This window comes from Camellia sinensis, chromosome 7 (genome assembly GCF_055761805.1).
Source record: "Camellia sinensis isolate YWXY chromosome 7, ASM5576180v1, whole genome shotgun sequence".
In the NCBI taxonomy this organism is placed as follows: Eukaryota; Viridiplantae; Streptophyta; class Magnoliopsida; order Ericales; family Theaceae; genus Camellia; species Camellia sinensis.
In genome coordinates, this window is record NC_138967.1 from 5,902,062 (window position 1) to 5,926,863 (window position 24,802).

General features: G+C 38.0%; 1 protein-coding gene across 11 annotated transcripts in view; it reads right to left on the reverse strand.

The window, feature by feature from the left end:
• Positions 1 to 64: 64 nt before the first annotated feature.
• The window catches only part of LOC114306314 (phospholipase D zeta 1), a 30,429-nt gene continuing 5,691 nt past the window's right edge, over positions 65 to 24,802 (reverse strand). For 9 of the 11 annotated variants that reach the window (XM_082877350.1, XM_082877343.1, XM_082877342.1 and 6 more), the window contains 15 exons: positions 12,934 to 13,107; positions 11,912 to 12,154; positions 11,689 to 11,805; positions 10,302 to 10,441; positions 10,032 to 10,181; positions 9,412 to 9,568; positions 8,798 to 9,328; positions 4,339 to 4,449; positions 3,286 to 3,432; positions 3,012 to 3,209; positions 2,548 to 2,649; positions 1,790 to 1,921; positions 1,589 to 1,654; positions 777 to 838; positions 65 to 694 (listed from right to left, as the gene is read on the reverse strand). In XM_082877350.1, coding sequence (XP_082733476.1) covers positions 448 to 694; positions 777 to 838; positions 1,589 to 1,654; positions 1,790 to 1,921; positions 2,548 to 2,649; positions 3,012 to 3,209; positions 3,286 to 3,432; positions 4,339 to 4,449; positions 8,798 to 9,328; positions 9,412 to 9,568; positions 10,032 to 10,181; positions 10,302 to 10,441; positions 11,689 to 11,805; positions 11,912 to 12,154; positions 12,934 to 13,107 — 2,577 coding nt within the window. In that variant the 3' untranslated portion in view covers positions 65 to 447. Of the gene's footprint in view, positions 695 to 776; positions 839 to 1,588; positions 1,655 to 1,789; positions 1,922 to 2,379; positions 2,410 to 2,547; positions 2,650 to 3,011; positions 3,210 to 3,285; positions 3,433 to 4,338; positions 4,450 to 8,797; positions 9,329 to 9,411; positions 9,569 to 10,031; positions 10,182 to 10,301; positions 10,442 to 11,688; positions 11,806 to 11,911; positions 12,155 to 12,933; positions 13,108 to 24,802 lie in introns of all 11 variants that reach the window. The other 2 variants (XR_014334926.1, XM_082877347.1) reach the window with 2 other exon arrangements.

The following is a 24,802-nucleotide window of genomic DNA, read 5'->3' on the forward strand; positions in this document are numbered from 1 at the left end:
TCTTTGAAGTTTTTTTAAATCACTACCTATCAACATACATCAAAGCTTATAAATGTAAAGCATATATAAAAAATATAACATATAATAAAAATACTGAATTAATGAGTTTTATACAATAGTGATTAATTAAATTACATGAACATATATAAGAAGGAAAAAACAAATAGAAGTAAATTGGACACTTAAATATCCAAATTTGTCACCGAAACCTTATCTCCGATGCCACATTTTCAGCTCGAATGTCTGACACTCGAACCACTACCCAGTTGTTTTCCTTCTATGCACCTCCAAGCTTGCAGCGAAAAATAATTTTTTTAATGGCCTTCCGTGATATTTACCATTTCTATGATGATTATAAAAAAAAATTATTCTCTTTTACTCTCTTTCCGTTTCAGCAAATTTAGACACAACAATGGGGCTTTGGTTTCATTCGATCGTATATCATACCTAATGAAATACTTGAGAAGCATAATACTCGCTCTCGCTGAACCCAGGTCTTAAATCTTCCCGGGACATAAAATCCAAAGGAAAAGAAACGAGATGTCCCTTTACCGACTCTAATCTCTCCAAGGGATCAGTGCCTTTGATATTACCATCTTGATATGATTCTAGTTTCTCTGGGGCTATTCCTAAGTCAATTGTAGTGTGGCCGAGTTTTTCCTTCCAGCATGTTGTGCATTGTTTCAGTGCAACTCTGCATGTGATGGTAGGATGCGTATGCATTAGAAACCGAGAAAAAAGGGAAATAGGAGAGGAAGTTGGCAGCAAGATCGTACCTGGAATGTATTAGATCATTTGGGATGCAAGAAAAGACGTCTTGGTAGATCATGGTATTCGTCTGTCAATACAACATCCGTATTTAGTTATCATATCATAGGAATATAGATGCAAAAGATAAATATAGAAAACCTTCTTCGCAAAGCCCTTGCTTTTTTACTCACGAGCAAACTCAAACTATTAAAACATTTATGTTCTCCATTTAGAAGACTTGCATGTTGTGTTTCAATCTTAAATTTGTGGGAGGAAAAAAAAAAACAGAGAAAATTATTTTTTTTAAAAAAAGAAAAAAGAAAATAAGAGCTTCTACTTGATTTATTTTTTCCTCCACAAATTCAAGATCTAAACACAACCTTAATATTTTTTTAAAAGCCCGACTACATCTGGGTCCCAATCTTCCCTTACCTAAACCTCCCTCTCTCTCTCTATCTCTCTGAATTTAAATCCTTGGTCGTCATGTCCATGAAAATAATGAGAATGGCAATTTGAGCAAGTTTTTGACTCAAAGCTAACATTTTATCATCCTCACCTTTGCCGTTTAGAAGGCTTAGATTGTTTAATCTTTGATTGGTGTATGTGTGTGGTGTGGTGTAGGGAAATAGTTTCTACTTCATTTCTTTTTTCCCTCCACAAATCCAATATCCAAACATAACCATAATATTTCTAAAAGCCATACTGGATATGGGGTTCAATCTTCCCCTACCTAAAACACACACACACACACACAAAAGATTTCTTTTCTTTTTTTTCTTCTTCATCCAAGTCTCAAGCCTGAAGAAAAAATAGTTTTAAAACATTTTATCATCCTCACCTTTGCCGTTGCCATCCATATGTCTTTGTAAGTTGAATCAACCACCGGGTCATTTATTTGACTAATCTGAATAAAAAAGAATAATACGCAGTCAGCAAGGTATAAGATTAACACAAGCATTCATTAGTCTCTCGTTCACTAACCTGTCTTGGCTGTAGTCTTATGAAAAAAAAAAAAATTTGTTTTGTTAGATGTACATACCTCCCCAGCTGGAAGACCAAGGTGTTCAGACCATAGCGTAAGGCGAAGACTTGAAGAAAATTTTCCTGCCTTCCAAGGCTTTCCTCCCATACATGAATCAACAAATTCTTTGTCTTCAATAAGTACACCAATCTGAATCGACAGCATTTTTGTTAACAACTAGGAAAAACTACTACAAAAAAGTGATGGAGATTTGTACATTAAAATGAGGAGCATATCATGATAGATTTGTAGTTTGTCAAGAAGTTTAGAGTTGCTGGTAATGTGATTGGTTGTGACCAAATGGAGGAAAAATAACAACAAAATTCTGTGTTAAGAATAGCAATCTGAAAGTAAATAATTGTATCTACTACTTTAGTTATTAATTTGTAAATTTTAAAGCGTAAACTGTTCAGCAGCTTGCATCAATGGCTCACTTCACAAATATTTCAAAAGAAAAAAGAAAAAGAAAAAGGAAAAAGAAAAAAAAGAGGAACAAAGAGAATCCATGGATGCAAAACTTTCAAACTTGCATGCTTATATTAAGAACCGAGCATTATTTTTTTCCCCAAAAAAACTACAAATTCCCAAACAGAAATTCTTTGCCTCACCTTCAAATTCAGGGCTCATGTATATAGTTTCTGAAAGAAAGGGTAATGAAAAATAAATGAGCTCCATTATGAAATCAACTATGATATAATCCGGTTCTGCAACTTAAAATAGCTGGGCAAAGAATAGAAAACATTAATGCAAAAGGATCCAAAAGTTTAAGTTGATACCTCAGAATCTCTTGATCCAAGTAAACTCCTGTCATTTATATTAGCTGATCCTATCAAGGATATACAGTCATCAATTATCATGATTTTGCTATGCACATATATCTGCAGAAACATAAGAATGCAAAATGAGATTATTTATTTATGTGATACACGCTAAAGCTTTTTCTGCACTACACTTCTAGGTGCAGGGCCAAAGGTTGCTGGAAAGTGATGCCTATATATACCTTTTGTGATTGATCAAGGACAAGGAAAATATAAGCAGTAAGGTGCGTAAATGCAGACAATAGGCCTGTTTGGTGCATCTCTTAGTAAGCTAAAAGCTAATAATCAGAAAGCACTTCTCCACTGCTTTCCAATAATCAGCTTTTTTCAGCTTATTTAAGTTATTTTTGCTTCATAAACTGTAAAAAAAGGCTACATCAAACACTCTGGCATAGATTTTCAAAATAAAAAGCTATCAACACCTGACTGGTTGCCACAGGACCACCGTCAAAAAGTCTGCCATAAGCTCTTAAGCCATAGAACGATATGTAATCAAGCATCCTAGAACCAAGAAGATCATAAAGATTATGCAATATTGAATTGTGTCCTCTGCAAATTGTTCGATATTGCCAATGCATAATGGTTCTCACAGCTGCTGCACCACCATCATCCACGCCCCCCTGTTAAAAACTTATTATGAAAACGGAGTAACTACCTAAAATTTGACATTGAAAGCAAATCACCAAGTGTTATTACCTGGAAGCCAGGTAGAAGTGGTATGACAATAAAAGCCCTGAAACACTTCTTCTCATTGTATGCTCGCATAATACGCCTATATAATGATTCTAGTATGCGGTTCCGTATAACCTCATCTCCCGAAAGACCTGAGATGAAGAATTGGTTCTGGAGATATGTGGCCCGTGCATAAAAGGAAATTGTCAGAAACAAGAAAAGTGAATTGAAACTTCTGGAAGTCTCCTTGATGCAAAACCCCACGATGAAGCCAATATAAACAACAAAATACAGCAATTATAATAGACTTGGATGGACTGAGTAATAGGCAGACTACAAGATTACTATGATGATGATAGTAATGATGATCACATAACGTTTTTTTCTTCATTTCCAATTCATTGATGGCATGCTGCAGAACAGACCTTTCACACAAAGATCAGAAACCAAACCTAAGATGGAAAATTTGATAACGGAACGTGTTTGCTCTAGCAAAAACTCAATTTAAGAAATTGCTCATGATTAGAAGTTAGAACCAAGATTAATCATTAACATTCCTAATTTTGAGGTAATAATATGTAGCATAAGGTCAGGTATATGGAATCAACTATAAATTGTCTCGTGGAAAGTTAAAGCATATAGGCCACTTTGTTTCTCATGTAATAAAACTTTCTTCAGATAATTACGTTTGTACTACTTGAAGGAAAGAAATGGATTCAAGTTGTGGATAAGCATTATTATGAATTTCAACTTGACATGTTACATACTAAAAAAAATCTCAAGTTTCTAATAAAAAGTTCTCCATTACATTTTTTACCTAAATGAATTTAACACTTTAGTACTAAGAAGAAGACAGTTTCAGATACTAGCAAAATTATCTCTGTGGCTATGCTTCTCAAGAATAGTGCACTACATAATCTTTTCCTGTTCTTTTCTCCAATTTTTTCTTCAATAACTAAAATCTCTTTTATGGAGTTCTTTGAGTCCTTCTATTTATATTGCTAAACCATTGATTTTGAACATAATAAATTCACAAAAATTATTACAGTATGAACGATGAAAAATCTTATTATATACCTCAATATAGATGAAGTGTTCTGCCTTTTCAATTAGAGAGCAATAAGCATTATGAATACTCTCTTCAATTTGGCTTGTTCCAGCGGACCATTGGCTGACACTCCGTATAATCTGAAAATGAGAGGTGATGATTAAAAATGATACAAAGACAAATATAACAAACAAAATAAAATGGACATGTGAGTTGCTAAGCAACATATATGTATTTATTATATAGTCTGGGATTGGATGTAGGCAATTATATAACTATGCTTGTCCAAGGACTTCCATCAGATCAGAATATTCCCATCTCATTGTATAAATCAATTACATTACTATGCTCATCCAACACACAGACAAGTAAACTTCCTCGATATCTTGTAAAAGCATGAAACTAATAGCATGTTAAATTGTAAGAAATAATGTATAGAGAAAGAGAGAGAATAAATTGTATGTATTATTATTGATTGATATATTGATTGATTACAAGATTGATGAATTACAATTCCTATACAATCTATATATAGAAGAAAATGTGGTAGTAGGTGTAGTGGAGGTGATAGTGGGTTAGGTGAAGTGGAGTGTGTGGTGAAGTGGAGGTAGGTGAAGTGGAGTGTGTAGTGGAGTAGGTGAAGGTAAAGATGGGAAATTCTAACAGCCCCCCGCAAACTCAAGGAGGAGAGAAACTAACCAACTTGAGTTTGGAGAGAGTAACAAAACAAGAAAATACATAAAAATAAAAAAGGATAGGAGACACTGTATGGTCGTGTCAGACCGTTGGTGAAGACACTGTATGGGGTGTCATAATGTTGTAGAGGACACTGTATGGTGGTGTCAGACCGATGTAGAAGACAGTTTATGGGGTCATGTCGGACCGTTGTAGAAGACAGTTTATGGGGTCATGTCGGACCGTTGTAGAAGACAGTTTATGGGGTCATGTCGGACCGTTGTAGAAGACAATGTTGTGATAGTTTACAGAGTCTTGTCGGACCCATAAAGGAGCTAACCGGAATCAATGTCGGGACAGTTTACAGAGTCTTGTCGGACCCATAAAGGAACTAACCGGAATCAATGTAGGGACAGTTTACAGAGTCTTGTCGGACCCATGAAGGAGCTAACCGGAATCAATGTCGGGACAGTTTACAGAGTCTTGTCGGACCCATGAAGGAGCTAACCGGAATCAATGTCGGGACAGTTTACAGAGTCTTGTCGGACCCTTAAAAAGTCGCACCCTCAAAAGGTGTGCCCAATTTTTCAAAAAAGGCGTGCCATCAAAAGGCGTGCCCAATCCATGAAAAGACGTGCTATCAAAAGTTGCGCCCTCAAAAGGCGCGCCCACTTCATCAAAAGTCGTGCCCGACAGAAAGCGTCGAGCCATCAAAAGGTGAGCCGGAGACGCGGCGAGGCACGTGAGCGACAGAGCGGCGTGTCGGCCGCGTTGTCAGTGTCAATATAAACCAATGCGGAGGCGGAGGAAACCAAACTAGACTGAAACCTCTGAACTTGTCATTCTGAAACAATCTGTAAATACTCTGTATCCAACCCTTCTCGGAAACACTCAGCAACCCAAAAAACATGGCCTCTTCTTCCCGTTCAGCTACCCAGAACATGGCCTCATCTTCCCGTGGTCTGCTCACTCTCTTTCCCGACCTCAACGAGTCAACAGGAGAGATAACAGGTGCGGTGGCCCGTGAACCTCAACCAAACATCTCTGGTTTTGCTCCGTTGAACTTTCCGATGCGGTCGGTGGAGCAAAAAATGGCGGTGCAGTCGGATGTGGAGGCCAATCAGTATACCTTGAAGTCATGTGTGGAAACCATGACTGCGGTTACAAATTTGTCGAACCGGCTGCAGAGTAGGACAAATGAGGTGCAGCAGTTAAACGCCCAACTGGCTCTGCTCCAACGCATGTATAAGGATGCGCGAGCAGAGATAAGTGTGCTAAAGGCGGAAAACAAGGAGCTGAAGCGGAAGGCCAGTTTTATGTTCCGATTTGGAGGGCCGCCATATGCTGCAGTGGAGGAGCAGGGAGTAGTGATCATGCCCAGTGGAGTGGGAAACACGGAGGCAACACCGGCAAGGGCCGCCCAAGACGGTGGCAAGAAGAAAAGACCGGCAGAATAGGCGAGAAGAAAAATCCCACTGTTCCGATTTGTGTTGGTTGTGTTTTGTTTTGTTTTGTGTTTTTTTTATTTTTATTTTTTTTTATTTTTATGGTGTAAAATGCTGATCGGGGTTGATCCCCGGCATGAAGAAATGACAAGTTTGTAAAATGTTGTTGTTGTTGTTGTTGTTTTTTTTTTTTTTTTTTTTTTTTTTTTTTTTTTAGTGTTTTGTTGAAAAAATAAAAATAAAATGAAAGAAAACAAGGGAGAAAGCAAATAGATAAAAAATATTTATAGATGGATTATATGAAAAACATCAGTGCGATTGTTTCAAAATAAAGTGGGGTATTTAAAAAAGAGGAAAAGTGACTTGGAAAAAATAAATAAAAATAAGTGATTTTTGAAATCAAATGGAGGAGAGAGAGGGACAAACCCATGTGATAAAGTGGAGAGAGAGTCGGTGAGTGGGGTGCAAAAGGTGAAGGAGAAATGATGGATTGAAAATGGTTTGGGTCAAAAGTGGACACTGTTAGTGGGGAACATGAGTGCATTGATTATTTGATATAATAATAATAATAATAAAAATAAAAAGTTAGAACAGTTGGAGAGAATGAGTGGAGTATGGTAAGGGTTTCATCCAAAGCCAAAATTCCTGCAGCGAATCACTTCGCAAATCCTAGCATGAGCTTTTTCTCTTTCCAGGCTTATTCATGAATTTCCTGGTGATTTCAAGAGCCTCTGGTGGCATTGTGGCAGAGAACACCCCAACCTGGATTTTGGGTGGCAGCAACTGAGAACACCCCAACCTGGATTTTGGGTGGCAGCAACTGGAAAATATCATAGATCTGATTTTTAAAAACCTCGTGACAGCATTTCATCAGCTTCATCCAAGACAAACATTTTGATGTAAACAGGGCGAAGTGATTGTCTCCGCAACATGTCAAACACACGACCAGGAGTACCAACAACAACATGAACCCCACTGGAGAGAATGCGCTGATCTTCGCGCACACTAGTCCCTCCAACACAAGCATGAACCTTCACACTTTGCTGGGCAAGTTCAAGAGTGGGTGGAAGAACCAAAGCTTGGCACTCAACCAAGCTATAATCTAGCTGCTGCAGAATTCCAGAGCAGAATGTTGCAGTGTTTCCAATTCCAGACTGTCTCGTCATATGAGGTGAAGAATTCTTCTCCATCAGCCTCACACATGACTACAGTTGCACAAATCTTTGTTGATTTTATCAGCGGAATAGGTTGAGGTCCGGCGGGCGGCTAAGGTGAGGTTGCCGCCCGCCGGGGAAGCGAAAATACTAGGTTTTAAACCAGCTCTGATACCATGTAAGAAATAATGTATAGAGAAAGAGAGAGAATAAATTGTATGTATTATTATTGATTGATATATTGATTGATTACAAGATTGATGAATTACAATTCCTATACAATCTACATATAGAAGAAAATGTGGTAGTAGGTGTAGTGGAGGTGATAGTGGGTTAGGTGAAGTGGAGTGTGTGGTGAAGTGGAGGTAGGTGAAGTGGAGTGTGTAGTGGAGTAGGTGAAGGTAAAGATGGGAAATTCTAACATAAATTCTATTTTTCTACCCAACTTTAAGCCTCAGCCCATCTGTATCAACTTGAAATAGCTTTCCAAGTTGTCTCCGGAGCTTTTGTCACTAGCAAATCCAATGGCAACATCAATAAAGGTACTCAAAGACATAAATATTGAAGATAGATTTGTTCCTTTTTTAGATAATGTGAATCATTATAAAATAGACAAACTATAGGATCCAAGGATATGTCGGTTCCTGTAAATGCATATGAAATGCTAAATAACTATTGTACACAACATATGTGAAGTAGATACCAAACAAAAAATGAAGAAGAAGAAGAATATACAAGTGGAATATTGTCATTGCATAGATCTGATTTAATTCCAGAAACACTTGGGTAGTGTTTCTCTTCTTATTTTTCTTCTTTTGTGTGGGTAACTACAATTCACAAAAATTCAAAACTGAGATTCGAATAAGCAAAAGAAACCTCTGAAATGTGAATTTCTCTTTTTATATATCACAAACCTACCTAAAGATTTTAATGTAGACATCTCTCCCCAAGATCATTCATTTTGAAGCTCCTAATTAGACAATTTACACTATTATCTGATTAAAATATGAAATAGAATCAAATGAATGCTTGGTTGAATTGATCAACAAAGTAGAACAATTTCTTCAACTTGTTGAATGAAGAAATTATAATGGAGAGGAGATAACTGATAACATCAATCCCACGGGATAACTGCACAGTCTATCAGAAACTCTAATAAGATCAACATTACTGAACTTAAGAAATGTCTGGCAACTTCAAGACTTACAACCCACCTGACAATGACATGAAATACGAGGACCAACTTGCCCAGTTTCATCAGCTGAAACAACTTGATCACTTTGTTCCTGTGTCTCCCACCATTCTTTCTCTGAAGATCTAATGCCACGCAGCATCATGGCATCTGAAGGCAACTCATGCTGATAATCTGAAGTACCAAGGTCATCCACAAAGCCTTTCATTGGCAGATTTGATGTTGAAGGATCAATTTTGGGCTTACGGAAAGAGAAAGGACTTCTGTTACCCCTACTTGGCTGATCACGGAAATCCCAAGTCCTAGCCAAGCCATTTAATTTTGGGTCTCCAGTAGGAGTATCCAGCCCATCAGCCTCTTGAGGCAATAGCAGAGGGACATCTTGGAAAGATGACCGAGAGGAAAAAGAATCCTGCATTCTGATGTCTTTATGATCATTTCCAACATGGGTTTGGACCTCCATCTCTTCACTTCCACCCATGTAATGTGGAATAACCATGTGGTGTTGAGGCATGAGCAGTGGAATTGCTTGCTCATTTGGAGCTTTATTTCTCTGAAATAATAGGTGATGATTAAGACTACAAGAATATCAAACATGTAACAGGAGAACCATAACAGTAATCACCAAAGATCAACCTTAGCATAGTTCCAACGCTGAACAAAGTGCCTGGCAACATCACGACAGGGTGGTCCCCACAGGGCACAATGAACGTCATGCCATGGCATACGTGGATATTTTTGACGATCCAATTCATCTTTCATCGTATCTTCCCAAGAATTAGGTTCAGATTCCCTTGGAAATTGAAATTAGAAGACATTAAACAACTTGCAACTATGTAAAAGAAAAAAAAAAAATGTCACAAGTAATTGCCATATGCAAACTACAAATGCTAGCTAGTGGCTGTTTTCAAGAGAAGAGACTTCATTTACCATCACTGCAGTACATAAAAGATTGATTTAACCCATCTGATCGGGAGACATGGAGAGCATAGGCAAATACTTTTATATCGACAAAAAAATCATACTTATGTCACTCTGATGCAAGTATATAACAATAGTAATCTGCTCTCCTGAAATTTCATTATTTTGGTCTTAAATAAATTTTCAGAGGAACTTCAAGAATACAGAACCTTAGTCTGTCAACTAAACAAATTAAGATACAGCTGAGCAGGCATAACATATCCTATTTGATCTTCTGAGAATTCTCCATTGGACTTTCTGAATCAGGATCCTAATGTGGAGATGGAGGAGCATACCTTGGATTATAGTAGTCCTTCCCCGGCCAAACCGTGGGAGGGTAATCACCCACTTGGTGTTCAAATGAGTCATATCGTCCAAAGCAAAGATCTAGTCCCCCAATAAAACAAATCTGGTAATCAACAATGACAAGTTTTTCATGGTGGGACCTATAGGTAGCCAAAAATGATTATCAGCAGCTGCAAAATCTGTTTCAATTGAAAGAAATAAAAAATTCCAAATCACAAAATCAGGAAGAACTTTCGGAGGGTTCCTTATAAACTGCATACCATAGATAGACACCACTAGAGAAATGGTCGGGATAACGTAGTACTCTGACATTCTCATGAATGCCGAGAAGCTTTTTCTTACTATAGACACTGTTGATTTTCAAAGCAAGAGCAACCTCTTTGTATAGAAGTACATAAATCTGCAACCATAAATTGATCAAAATCAACATACATCCAAGTGGACCAATGTAGATTTTAGTAGCAAATGGTAACATCAATGCCAATAACATAGATTCGCTTTGGAAGAAATTATTTTCATGAGTTAAAAATACGGTGGAAATAGTGAAGCTTGATGAAAACAAATCATGCACTAACATGTAAATAGATTGTAACAATGAATTAAGATGGTTGCACACAAATTTTGTGTATGCAAATTAAAGAAGAAGAAAACTAAGTGCAAATTCCAAAATATTCTTCTAGAAAGGACCCGAGGCCATGACAGCTTCTCCCTAAAACAAAAAGGGAAATCTTCTCCAATGTTGCAAAGAACATACAAATTTATAGCGGGTTGACTTGAGGGCTTGACAATTTATTTAAAATCAAAGTAAAAGATCTTCTCCAATTTGGTAGAAGATAATATATTTGTTGGGCTTAATAACAAACTATTTAACCTAAATCTTTGAGCTTCAAGCATGCTAGAGATTGATGTAGTTTCGTCACAAACAATAGATCAATCGACCATCTTAAAATAATATTAAATACATGATGAGGCACAGCACGCATCAGTTCCTTCTTCAGTCACTTATCTGGATGGAGGCCTAAGTAGAATGGACCCTTCTATAGAGGAGCCATGTCTATGCTAGGCACTGATACACTTCTTGGACATTCATAAACACATTCCTACAGTTTCTTGGATGCCTCCAAAATTTGAAGTCAAATGCTAAAGAGTGCCCCCGGGAACTTGTCCCTTGTTGAATATTGGGATTGAGGTAAAAGTGTCTTGAAAATAGCTGAAAACAATTAAAAAGTGTATTGATTTCAATAAAAAGTGCATTGAATTCCAATATTTTTCTTTCAAAATAAGGAAACACAGAGCAGTATTCAACTACATGTACTGCTTTTCCCATGTAAATTTTAATGACTCATTGACACTACATGAACAAGACATGATATGATAGCACAAAGATCTTCAACAATGTTTTCTATCATGTAGATGCCAATAATCAATAGAGTAATTTGACGGCAGAAGCAAAGGATCCGTTCAACTATCAAATTATAAAGATATCAAATTAGTAGAAAAAACTCAGAACCGATCATCACAATGGAAACTTTACAACTTATTTTGTAAGAAATCCAATAAAAAAAAGGTATCCCAAAAAACATAAGATCAATCCAGATGAAAAAATGCAGTATTAAACCAAAAAATCATTTGCAGGAACTAGTGTACCTGAACACCTTTCTTGGCTTTTTCTTCCAGTAAGGCATCAAGCCGAGAGGATGCATGAGCCTGAAAAGGACGTCGGAGGTACAGTTCTGGGCACAGCCACCAGCCACAGATAAATATCTGGCATTCAACTTTTAATCATCCAACAAGTGTTCTGTAGTCAACATTGGAAAATTAAAGTGTACTTGATTATAATTTGGCAACACTATGGCTGCAAGAAATATACCTCTGACTTTGCTTCCTCAATTGCCAAAGCAATAGCTTCAAATGCTGCTAGGCCATCTACAAACCACTGAGCTTGACTACCATCTTCAGTCAAACCCCGTGGAGGAGCAAAAGAACCAAAACGGTGAGGATGACACCAGCCCTCAGGAGGCCGAAGACCAGCATCATTAATTGCAGCAACCCAGTCATTAACTTTAGCATTGCTTTTAGTTCTCAACTGTATGTTCCGGTTCCCACAAGACACCTATTGTATTTTCCCATTATTGTCAGAATGTGACCTTTTGCAGACTTGAAGTAAATTTAACCAGATATATAATTTCACATCAACTATAACATCACAAATAAAAAGGTAAAGGTAAAGTCAAGACCAAAAATTGCCTAATAGTTTACAAAATTTCAGCCACCAGTACTGGTCACTTCTTTCTACATCGGTCAATCAGAAAAAGATCTCAGGTAGGGCAATAAAAACTCCAGCAAAAGTTCTTTATTTTTTTCAAAAGCTGTTGTAGGTCCCAGATAGCATACAAGAAGATCAGGATTAGCTGATTTTGTTTCAGAAATATTTAAACCAAAACAAAAAAACAAACCACTAGATGTACTTTACATAATTTGGGAGCAGAAGTTGCTGTAACTTGACAATTTTCAAGTTTAGAGCCCAGCTGTATTCCTCAGCAAAGGATTCTGCAATCTAAGTAATCTATGCTGTCAACCCAGTGCTCTGTGGTGATATATCAAACACATTTTGTATAGCAGTTCAAATCTATTTAAATCTCACTCGGATGGTTATTGGACTCTAGTTCTGTATGAAAAGTTACATATGTTTAAACTGATTTACCAGGACTACCTGTGTCACTAGGATGTGCATAAGTTTTCAACATCTATATGCCAGAAATACCTATCCCTTTAATTAGAGCAAACAACAATGATTAATCAACCAAAAAAAAAAAGAGTAAAGAACAAAATAACAAAGAATCTGCATTTTGAGTTCTCCACATAAAGAAGAAGAAGAAGGACGCCACTTACTTTAAATGAATGGCGTAAAGGGTTAGGTTCCTTCATTTCTTTTGCTAATGACACTCGGCCCTCTCCATTCCCATCTGAGGCTGGTAGGACATCAAAAACTATTATATCTAACGGCTTTGTATCGAAAGGATCTTTTAGAAGGGAGAAGAATCCAGGTTTCAGTACAGCCCACACCTGCCACACACACACAAAAAAAAAAAACTGCTGGAAATTGTGTTCATGCATATAATATGATAGTGGTATTGGTGGTAGATAGTGGTATGTATAGAATATGATAGTGGTGTTGGTTGTAGATAGTGGCATGCATAGAATATGATAGTGGTGTTGGTGGTAGATAGTGGCATGTATATAATATGATAGTGGTAGATAGTGGTAATATATAATATGTAAGTGGCATATAATGGGTTATGATGATGTTTGTAATATCTCCTATATAAGGAGTGTCATTTGGTCTTGTAAGATAAGAAGTTTTGAATATAACAGAAATATATTCCTTCTTCCTCATATTTTCGGAGTTCTTCTTCTTCATATTTTCTAAGTTGGTATCAGAGCAACAAAAAACACAGCAGCCCTAAAACCGTCATAGACATGTCGGAAGTCACGTCCGGAACCACTTCAACCCCTGCCGCTGCCATTCCGGTGAAAACGTCCAACTCTCACTCTGTCCAAATCACCACCATCCGCCTAAATGGTGATAATTTTCTCCGCTGGTCACAATCTGTCCGGATGTATATCCGTGGGCAAGGAAAGATCGGTTACATCACTGGTGACAAGAAGGCTCCTGCTGTTAATGATCCGCTGTTCGACAATTGGGACGCTGAAAACTCCATGGTTATGACATGGTTGGTCAATTCCATGGAGGAGGATATAAGCTCTAATTACATGTGCTATACTACTGCACAAGAATTGTGGGATAATGTTAGTCAGATGTATTCTGACCTAGGAAATCAATCTCAAGTTTTCGAATTAACTTTGAAGTTGGGAGAGATTCGTCAAGGAGATGATTCCGTCACCAAATATTTCAATTCGTTGAAAAGGTTGTGGCAGGATCTTGACATCTTCAACACATACGACTGGAAATCGGTTGACGACTGCAACCACCACAAGAAAACTGTGGAAGACAGCCGTATTTACAAGTTTCTTGCCGGCCTCAACATTGAGTTCGATGAAGTGCGAGGAAGAATTATTGGCAGACCTCCTCTCCCATCCATTGGCGAAGTATTTGCCGAAGTCAGAAGGGAAGAGAGCCGAAGGAGCGTCATGCTTAAGAAAAAAGGTAATGGTGAATCAATTGAAATTTCTGCATTCATTAGCGATGCTGCGGCCAACAAGGCTGCAAATTACCAGCGCAGGTTTGATGATAAGCCACGGGTCTGGTGTGATTTTTGCAACAAGCCTCGCCATACACGCGAAACGTGTTGGAAGATTCATGGCAAACCTGTCAACTGGAAAAGCAGCAAACAAGGAGAGAAGAATCGTGGCTTTCCTACCGCTAATGGAGCCGATTCAGGTCCCTTCAACAAAGAGCAGATTGATCAACTCTTAAAGCTGATAAAATCCAATTCCTCAACCGGTACTCCTAGTGTTTTGTTGGCACAAACAGGTAGAAATCCTAAAGCCTTCTCTTGCCTAAACTTCTCTCCGTGGATCATAGATTCCGGTGCCTCCGATCACATGACTAGTTTTTCCCATTTATTTAGTACCTATTTCCCTTGTTCTGGTCATGACAAAATCAGAATAGCCGATGGTAGTTTTTCACCTATTGCAGGAAAAGGATTTATTAAACTAACTGAGAAAATTAATCTCAATGCTGTTCTTCACGTCCCCAACTTAGCCTGTAACCTTTTGTCTGTCAGTAAACTATCTAAGGATTCTAATTGTCGTGTTACATTTTTTGAATCCCATTGTGAATTTCAGGACCAGAACTCGGGGATGATGATTGGGCGTGCTAGGATGCTTGAAGGTCTTTACTACTTTGATGAACTCTGACGTGAAAAATTTATTCACAAATTTTTACAATATGATTGAAAACCAATTTCAAACCAAAATTGGTATTTTACATTCTGATAATGGAACAGAATCTTTCAATGAGCAGTTGGGTGAGTTTTTGGAAAAAAATGGGATTTTTCATCAATCTACATGTCGGGATACCCCTCAACAAAATGGCATTGCAGAACGCAAAAATAAACATCTACTTGAAGTAGCACGTGCTATAATGTTTTACATGCATGTTCCTAAATATTTATGGGGTGAAGCAATTTTAACAGCCTCTTATTTGATAAACAGGATGCCTACAAAGGTGTTAACATACAAAACACCTTTTGATTGTCTCAAAACTTTTTTTCCTGACACGAGGTTGTTTTCTGATTTACCCGCCAAAGTTTTTGGATGTACTGCCTATGTTCATGTTCCTAGTCAATTTCGTTCAAAACTTGACCCCCGTGCTATAACATGTGTTTTTTTGGGTTATTCCTCAAACAAAAAGGGGTATAAGTGCTTCGATCCTCAAAACAAGAAATTTCATGTGAGTATGGATGTGTCATTTGTGGAAACAAAATCCTATTTCCCCAACACTTCTCTTCAGGGGGAGACAAGTGGAGTAGAAGACCGTTTTTGGGATATTTCTATCCCGCTCCCCAATGTCATTTATCCTACACAAAAACCACATCTGTCTGATAATGATCACTTAGGAGAACCAAGTTCTATGGTGCCTAGTCAAGAAGATTCTTGTTTAGGGGGAGAAGTACTACAAAATGATCTAAATCCTGAGCTTCAGGTTTATACTAGGAAGCGATTTCATCTGAGGAATAATGACCCGAACGTCCATCCTAATGACCCGAATGTCCACCCGAGTTCTGGCATCGAAATTTTAGGTAATCCTATTCCTTCTATTTCCGACCTTGATGTACCTATAGCAATTAGGAAAGGTGTCCGAAATTGCATTAAACATCCTATTGCAAATTACCTCTCCTATCAAAGACTGTCTAAAAACCATAGAGCTTTCACATCTAGGATTTCACACTTGTTTGTTCCAAGGAATATACAGGAAGCATTGGATGATCCGAATTGGAAATTAGCAGTCATGGAGGAGATGAATGCTTTAAGGAGAAGTGGTACTTGGGAGATAGTTGATCTACCCAAAGACAAGAAAACAGTTGGGTGTAAATGGGTGTTTACGATAAAATGTAACGCAGATGGAAGCGTTGAGAGATACAAGGCGAGACTGGTAGCTAAAGGCTTCACTCAAACTTATGGGATCGACTATCAGGAGACGTTTGCTCCTGTTGCTAAAATAAATTCCATCAGAGTACTGTTATCTCTTGCAGTAAATTCAGATTGGCCTCTACATCAACTTGACATTAAAAATGCATTTCTCAATGGTGATCTTGAAGAGGAGGTGTTCATGAGCCTACCGCCGGGATTTGAGCAGAGACTTGGAAGTGACAGAGTATGCAGATTGAACAAGTCATTATACGGACTCAAACAATCACCAAGAGCGTGGTTTGAACGCTTTGGGAAGGCAGTTATCAGTTGTGGCTTCTCGCAGAGTCAAGCAGATCACACAATATTTTATAAACATTCAAAAAACAGTAAAATTGCAATTTTGATTGTTTATGTTGATGACATCATTTTAACTGGTAATGATGAAGCAGAGTTAGCAGCCCTCAAAGAGAAACTCGCAAAAGAATTTCACATTAAGGATCTGGGAGCCCTCAAGTATTTCCTCGGAATGGAATTTGCAAGATCCAAGGAAGGTATATTCGTTAATCAGAGAAAATATGTTCTTGATCTCCTTGGAGAAACAGGTATGCTTGGTTGTAAGATGGCGGAGACTCCGATCGAGCCTAACTTGAAGTTACAAGCTGCTAAGGCTGAAGAAGTCAAAGAGAGAGAACAATATCAGCGACTTGTAGGGAAATTGATTTACTTGTCTCATACGCGGCCTGATATTGCCTTTGCAGTCAGCATGGTAAGTCAGTTCATGCACTCACCAGGGGCAGAGCACTTTGAGGCCGTTTATAAGATCTTAAGATATTTGAAAGGAACTCCAGGGAGAGGCTTACTATTCAAGAAACATGGACATCTTCAAGTTGAAGTATACACAGATGCAGACTGGGCAGGAAGTGTTACAGACAGGAGATCAACATCCGGATACTGCTCCTTTGTAGGTGGGAACCTAGTTACATGGCGGAGTAAAAAACAGAATGTGGTAGCTAGAAGTAGTGCAGAAGCAGAGTTCAGAGCTGTTGCCCATGGAATCTGTGAAGTAATGTGGATTAAAAGAATTCTTGAAGAATTAAAGCTTTCTCACCCGACACCTATGAAGGTCTATTGTGACAACAAAGCAGCTATATCTATAGCTCATAATCCAGTTCTACATGATCGCACAAAACATATAGAAGTGGATAAACATTTCATCAAGGAGAAAATCAATGCTGGCATAATCTGTATGACCTACCTTCCAACAGGTGAACAATTAGCTGATGTGCTAACGAAGGGACTACACAAGAAGCAATTTGATAAGCTGACTAGCAAGCTGGCTATGGAAGATATCTTCAAACCAGCTTGAGGGGGAGTGCTGGAAATTGTGTTCATGCATATAATATGATAGTGGTATTGGTGGTAGATAGTGGTATGTATAGAATATGATAGTGGTGTTGGTTGTAGATAGTGGCATGCATAGAATATGATAGTGGTGTTGGTGGTAGATAGTGGCATGTATATAATATGATAGTGGTAGATAGTGGTAATATATAATATGTAAGTGGCATATAATGGGTTATGATGATGTTTGTAATATCTCCTATATAAGGAGTGTCATTTGGTCTTGTAAGATAAGAAGTTTTGAATATAACAGAAATATATTCCTTCTTCCTCATATTTTCGGAGTTCTTCTTCTTCATATTTTCTAAGTAAAACATCAACTACAATTTGAAAACTGAGTTGCAAAAAGTTGGATTAGAAGACTAACAATAACAGGATGCCAAAATAGGACCACTTGTGCCCCATGCCATATAATATCACCCAGATGCAAAAGTTCTTATTCTTGTGGGCACAATTTTCTGTTATCCAAACACTGTAATATGATGGATTTAAAGGAACTAAAGAAAAGAAAGAAAAATTAAAAATATTTCAAGGTTTGTCAGTCATGAAGCAATAAAGCAGAAAATGTAAACGGAGATTGTTCAACAATATTATGGACTTAATCAAAGAGATTGAGAGGGAGAGAGAGAGAGAGATCAGGATCATGGTAATTATTTCTTGTTTTTCTTTTCTTTTTTTCTTGGCATAAGATAGACGTTAATATGTTAATAGTTAAATTACAATGCAGACCAACATCTTTCCATGGACTCGAACCTAAAGCCTAAGTGCCCTCTCCATGACCACTAGGGCAAATGCCTGTGATCCCGTAGAATATAAGGGAATATAATGGAATATGTTAGTAGTTAAATTACATCCAGTAGGGGAGTTTGAAATACCCAGAGAACTGAAGAATCGATCCAAACGGACCACTTTGGGTTGGTTTGGTTTGGTTTGGTTTTTTAGTGCATTGGTTTGGTTCCGAGTCTTCAAATTGTCAAACCGATAGGATTGGGTTGGTTCTTGGTTTAGACTTTGTCTAAACTAAACCAATCCTAGAACTGAACCTATATATGTATATATAATTTTAAAATTTTTAGTTATTTTTTATATTGATATGTCTTTATATTACCATGGTCTTGTATTTTACTTCATATTCCTATTTTCATGAAGTTTGTGCAATTGAACAAATTTTGGATCATTAGTCTAAGATTAATAGACTCTGCTTTTCAAGCTAAATGATTTAGCCTACTAACAAGGTAAAGGGTTTAGTATGGAGAATAAGAGAACTCATGAACCGTATGTATGTGCATTATGAAATTCTAGACTTTGCTTCAAGTTATTCTTTAAATAGGATGTGTTGAAGTTCAAATGAAACGGAAGTTAATAAGCCCATTGATAGTAGTTGTGGTGAACATGTGAAATCTCTTCAATCTGAATTTTTAAAGCACTTGGAAGAACAAGAAAATGTTGATGCAAAATCAAAGGTAGACAAATCATAAGACAATGTTGATTCAATTATTTCTAATATAATGGAACCGTGGTTTCAAATCGAACCACCCTGAGCTACATTGGGTTGGCTTGGGTTGGTTCTAGTGCATGATTGGTTTGGTTCTAGATCTAAAAACTTGGAACCGATTATGATTGGGTTGTTCCAAAATTAGTGCCAAACTGAACCAAACCGATCCACGAACACCCCTAACATCCAGGTCCAACCTTCATTATAATTGGTTGTCCCATATATCTGTAAGGAAGACAGTACTCTTCTGAACAACTTTCTAGTCAAGGTTTCAAAAAGCAGTGTTACGTAACGGTTGCGGTGGTAGGCGCTACACGTTACATTCGCTTTTGCGGTGTGACGGAAATTCGCATGTGTAACGGCCGTTTCGGTGATACGTAATGGCCGTAGCGGTACCATAATGGCCCGTTACATACCGTTACATACTTTTACAATATTCTAAATAGCTTCCTTTTCAAAAAAAAAAAAAACAAAAAACAAAAATTTACAAAAAAAAAAGAAGAACGAGTACTAAACTATCCAAGCCCAAAGAAAAAATCTTCTATGAATATTTTTTTTCTTTATAATTTTTAAAATTTTTTTATTTCATTACATTAGCATGTAATATAAATAGTAGTTGTATTTATTTTTATAATTATTTCATTTAATATTGAATTGTAAATATTTTTTATTTTGTTACGGTAATGTGTTGCCAAAAAAATGTCTTTTAAAAAAATAAATAAAATCAGTAGCTCAAAAATAATTTTTGTTTATGGCACAATTTTTATTTTTATAATCATTTCATTTAATAATTGTAAATATTTTTTATTTAGTTAGTTCAGGTATTGGTAAAAAATAATTTGTAAACATTTAAAATCAATTATTTTTAAAGTCATTAACTATTAAAATAAAATGTAAAAAACTCCTTTTATAGTGATTTAAAAATATGAAATATATTGGATCTTACTTAAAAACTAATAAAAATTGATCAAAATCTATTTTAAACCCTAATAAATGTGATTTTGGAAAAAAAAAGCGTATCAGTAAGTTTTTTCAAATTTTGCAAAAAATAAAAAAATTCACAATTCCGGTTATCGCAACCGTTACGCTACGGCCTTTACACTCCGTAACCATGATCGCGCCACCACAACCGTTACGGTGACCGCAATCATTTTTCGAAACCTTGCTTCTAATCCATTTTTGAAAAAACCTAACCGATCAAAGCGCCGGGGGGGGGGGGAGCAGGATAAAAAAGGAAGGGTATAAAAATTGAAGAGTCGGAACAATGGTGTGGTCTATCGACATTTTTAGCATATGAATTTTATTTGTGCCATTCTCTTCCTTTAATTATCTTTAAGGTAAACTTCAATGATTGTAGAAAAATAATTGATGTATATTATTTATTGATATTGTGTCAATTACAATTACAAAGATTCCTATTATATAGGAGTGTGTTTGGGAGTAGGTGGAGAGTAGGAGAAGTGTGGTAGGTGGTAGTGGTAGAGTGGGTTAGGTTTAGTGGAGTAGGTGAGGTGGTAGTGGTGGTAGGTGATGGTAAATTCTAACAGCCCCCGCAAACTCAAGGAGGATAGAAACTAATCAACTTGAGTTTGAAGAGAGTAACAAAACAAGAAAATACATAAAAATAAAAAAGGATAGGAGACACTGTATGGTCGTGTCAGACCGTTGGTGAAGACACTGAAAGGTGGTGTCATAACGTTGTAGAGGACACTGTATGGGGGTGTCATAACTTTGTAGAGGACACTGTATGGTGGTGTCAAACCGATGTAGAAGACAGTTTATGGGGTCATGTCGGACCGTTGTAGAAGACAGTTTATGGGGTCATGTCGGACCGTTGTAGAAGACAGTTTATGGGGTCATGTCGGACTGTTGTAGAAGACAGTTTACGGGGTCATGTCGGACCGTTGTAGAAGACAGTTTACGGAGTCTTGGCGGACCCATAAAGGAGCTAACCGGAATCAATGTCGGGACAGTTTACAGAGTCTTGTCGGACCCATAAAGGAGCTAACCGGAATCAATGTCGGGACAGTTTACAGAGTCTTGTCGGACCCTTGATGGAGCTAACCGGAATCAATGTCGGGACAGTTTACAGAGTCTTGTCGGACCCTTAAAAAGTCGCACCCTCAAAAGGTGTGCCCAATTTTTCAAAAAGCGTGCCATCAAAAGGCGTGCCCACTTTATCAAAAGATGTGCCATGAAAAGGCGTGCCAGTTTGTCGGGCGTCAAGAGGCGCGCGATGCGCGTGGCTGCCTCGGCTATAAGACAGAGGCTGAGGCTGAGGCAAAAAAACCTGCGAGAGATATTCTGAGAGAGATTTCTGAGAGAGATTCTGTATAACACTCTGTTGCCTAGAAAATGGCTTCATCGTCGTCCCGCGGGCTGCTCACCCTCTTTCCCGACCTCAACGAGTCAACGAGAGAGAGAACTGGTGCGGTGGCACTGGAAACTCAACCAAGCGCCCCGGAGTTTGCTCCGTTGAACTTTCCGATGCGGTCGGTGGAGCAAAGAATGGCAGTGCAGTCGGATGTGGAGGCCAATCAGTATACTTTGAAGGCATGTGTGGAAAGCATGACGGCGGTCACAAACCTGTCGAACCGGCTGCAGAGCAGGACAAATGAGGTGCAACAGTTAAACTCCCAGCTGGCTCTGCTCCAACGCATGTATAAGGATGCGCGAGCAGAGATAAGTGTGCTAAAGGCAGAAAACAAGGAGTTGAAGCGGAAGGCCACCGTGATGTTCCGATTTGGAGGGCCACCATATGCTGCAGTGGAGGAGTATGGGGGAGTGAATGTGCTCGGCGGTGTGGAAAACACGGAGGCAGCACCGTCAAGGGCCGCGCAAGACGGAGGCAAGAAGAAAAGACCGGCGGCAGAGTAGAGAAGGGATGTCGGTGTGTGGCCGTCTGCAGAAAAGAAAACAAAGCCGTTGATGTGTATTTTTATTTTTATTTGTTTGGGTTTTTTTTTTTTTTTTTTTTTTGGTGTAAAATTGTGATCGGGGTGGATCCCTGAGATGAATAAAAATGGGTGGTTGTGCAAAGTGGTAAATTGTTTGTTTGTTTGTTTGTTTGTTTGTTTGTTTTTTTTTTTTTTTTTTTTTGTGAAAAGAAGGGAATCGAGAAAAAAAAATAAATAAATAAATAAGGGGATGATGAATATATAATGATGAATAAAATAAAAAAAATGTGAGAGTGGGAACAGACTGTGAATGGGTTCTGAATCAGGGGGATGAAAAAGAAAAAAAAAAATATATATATAATAATAATAATAATAATAATAATAATAATAATAATAATAATAATAATAATAAGAATAAAAAGAATAATTCACGTGGCTTGCTTGGTGTGGGGTTTTGGTGTGTTGTTACAAAAAAAGGAGATCATGTGGGTGATGATGGATACGGGTAGAGATGTAATATGAAAAGAAAGAAATATAGTAAAATAAAAGAAAGTGGAAAATAAAGAAAAGAAAAGAAAGGAGAGCATGTGGGTGATGACTAGTGTCTGTGGAGAGAGAGGGTCAGTGGGAAAGTAAAAGAATTAGGGAGATAATGAAAAGGGGTCTAGGGGATAGACCACGGAGTTGGATGGAGAAACTGTGTGTGAGTCTGTGAAACTGTGTGTGAGTATGGCAATGGGGTGTGTGTGTGGAGAACCAACCCGAGAGAGAGAAAAAGGTTTTGGAAGAAGACATTGAGGTACTGTTGCTGGGATTTGAAGAGGCTGAGGAGGTCGTTTGGGTCGAAGAGGGTTTCTGTGGAAGAGGGGAGTGAGCTCCCTCGGCTGTACGAGGTCGTCGGTCTCCGACACCGTCTTCAGCAGCGGCGGCGTGGGATTCAAGCGGCGGCGAAGGAGTCGCCGGGGTTCCAGGGCAGCCCAGGAAAACCCATTGGACCGCGGGAAGGTGAAGGAGTCTCCGGGGCTCCGGATCTGAATTTGCCGGAAATGTAGTTCATCAAATGGAGGTCTGTGGGTAGTGGTTGTCGCCGGATTTGGAGAGCTTCCATCAACATGGAGAGAGAGCAGGTTGAGAGAGCTAAACCTCCCACCACAAATGATTAAGGTATGTGTTTGTGATATGTGTTGAAAAACTCCCGCGGGCAGCGAAGGCAAGGTTGCCGGCCGGCTGCCCGCCGGAACGAAAGGAGGATAGGCCTAAATCTTATAGCTCTGATACCATGTAGAAAAATAATTGATGTATATTATTTATTGATATTGTGTCAATTACAATTACAAAGATTCCTATTATATAGGAGTGTGTTTGGGAGTAGGTGGAGAGTAGGAGAAGTGTGGTAGGTGGTAGTGGTAGAGTGGGTTAGGTTTAGTGGAGTAGGTGAGGTGGTAGTGGTGGTAGGTGATGGTAAATTCTAACAATGATACATGTAGATAAATACTAAGTTGGAAACTATTGTTCAATAGAGATCAGAAAAGGAAACAAAAATAACAATTATTTAAATTTCAAATCCAGCCATTCTCTTCCTTGATCAAGTGGAATGTGAATAAGAGTCATCCAGCTGACAACTTGGCCTTTAATCAATGTGTCATTCCTCTTTAATCAATTTGAGTTACAAATACTAAAATGTCCAAAAGTACTCACCCAAACAAAAAGTTTACTTAGTTTATAACTACCATCCTAAGAGCCTGCATAAAATTGAGTCCCCTATTTAAATGGCCAAGTAGGTTCTAAGAACTGGAAAATAAAAAAGATCACAAATATTGAAAGAGAATATAATTTCATCATGTCTTCTAGGATTTAAGGTAGATATTACTTAGTATGAGATCTGGCCAGGATAAATTGAAGTGCTCTTGGAGGACTTACATAAGGACCCTTGACTTGCCCAACCCAATAAATTGATACGTAGTCCTCTTGTCACATCCCTAGGGATGTAACTATGAATAATGTGAATTTTAAAAGAACCGGAATTGTCTGCAATCTGCGTTATCCACCATCAAATATTAAGCAATTAAATAAATTCTTTCAAGCATCAAAGATCAAAGTTACATCACACAGAATCAGCACCATACCTGGGTTAAGGAATTCCAAACCCACTCACTACCTCCAAAAGGGTCTAGTTGTTGGAGTGATAAAGAGAGTTAATAAAACACATGCTAACTGTGGCAGGACAACCACCCGACATGACAAGGGACACAATTCTTTCTTTTAATCTTGAAGGTAAATATCAAAGACACTCACAAGAACATTTTGGTCAAAGAAGTCCGAACCCACACACCACCACCAAAAGGTCATAAGTCTTGAAGAAATGATGGGGACTTAAAAGGCTCACTAGGGTGGAACAAGTATCCAATTTGGGACGTCCCAGATTTTTTTTTTTCTTTTGATCTCAAGTCAAATAACATGCACATATACAACCACACTTGGGACAAAGAATGCAAAACCATCATTTGCAATTGATATTATTCACAAATGTGATGTGTGTACAAAAATCAGTCAGTTTATGTTTGAAATTCAAAACTACTTAATCTGAACCAACTTAGCAGATGGACCGTATAAGAACAGTCCGCCAGACCCAATTATGGTCTACCATCATATTATTCTTGCGTGCGAATTTGATGCTCCCAACTAAGGAAGCTGTCAATTTCACAAGCTGCCCAAATGGATGACTGGAAGACTTTTCTACATTGTGCACCAAACAATTTCTATGTGCCATTCTGATTCTACAATCAAGCCACTTATCTCAAGAAAGTTACTACCCATGTGCTTTTGGTAAAAAAAAAAAGAAACAATGTAAAACAAGTAGTTATTATTATCA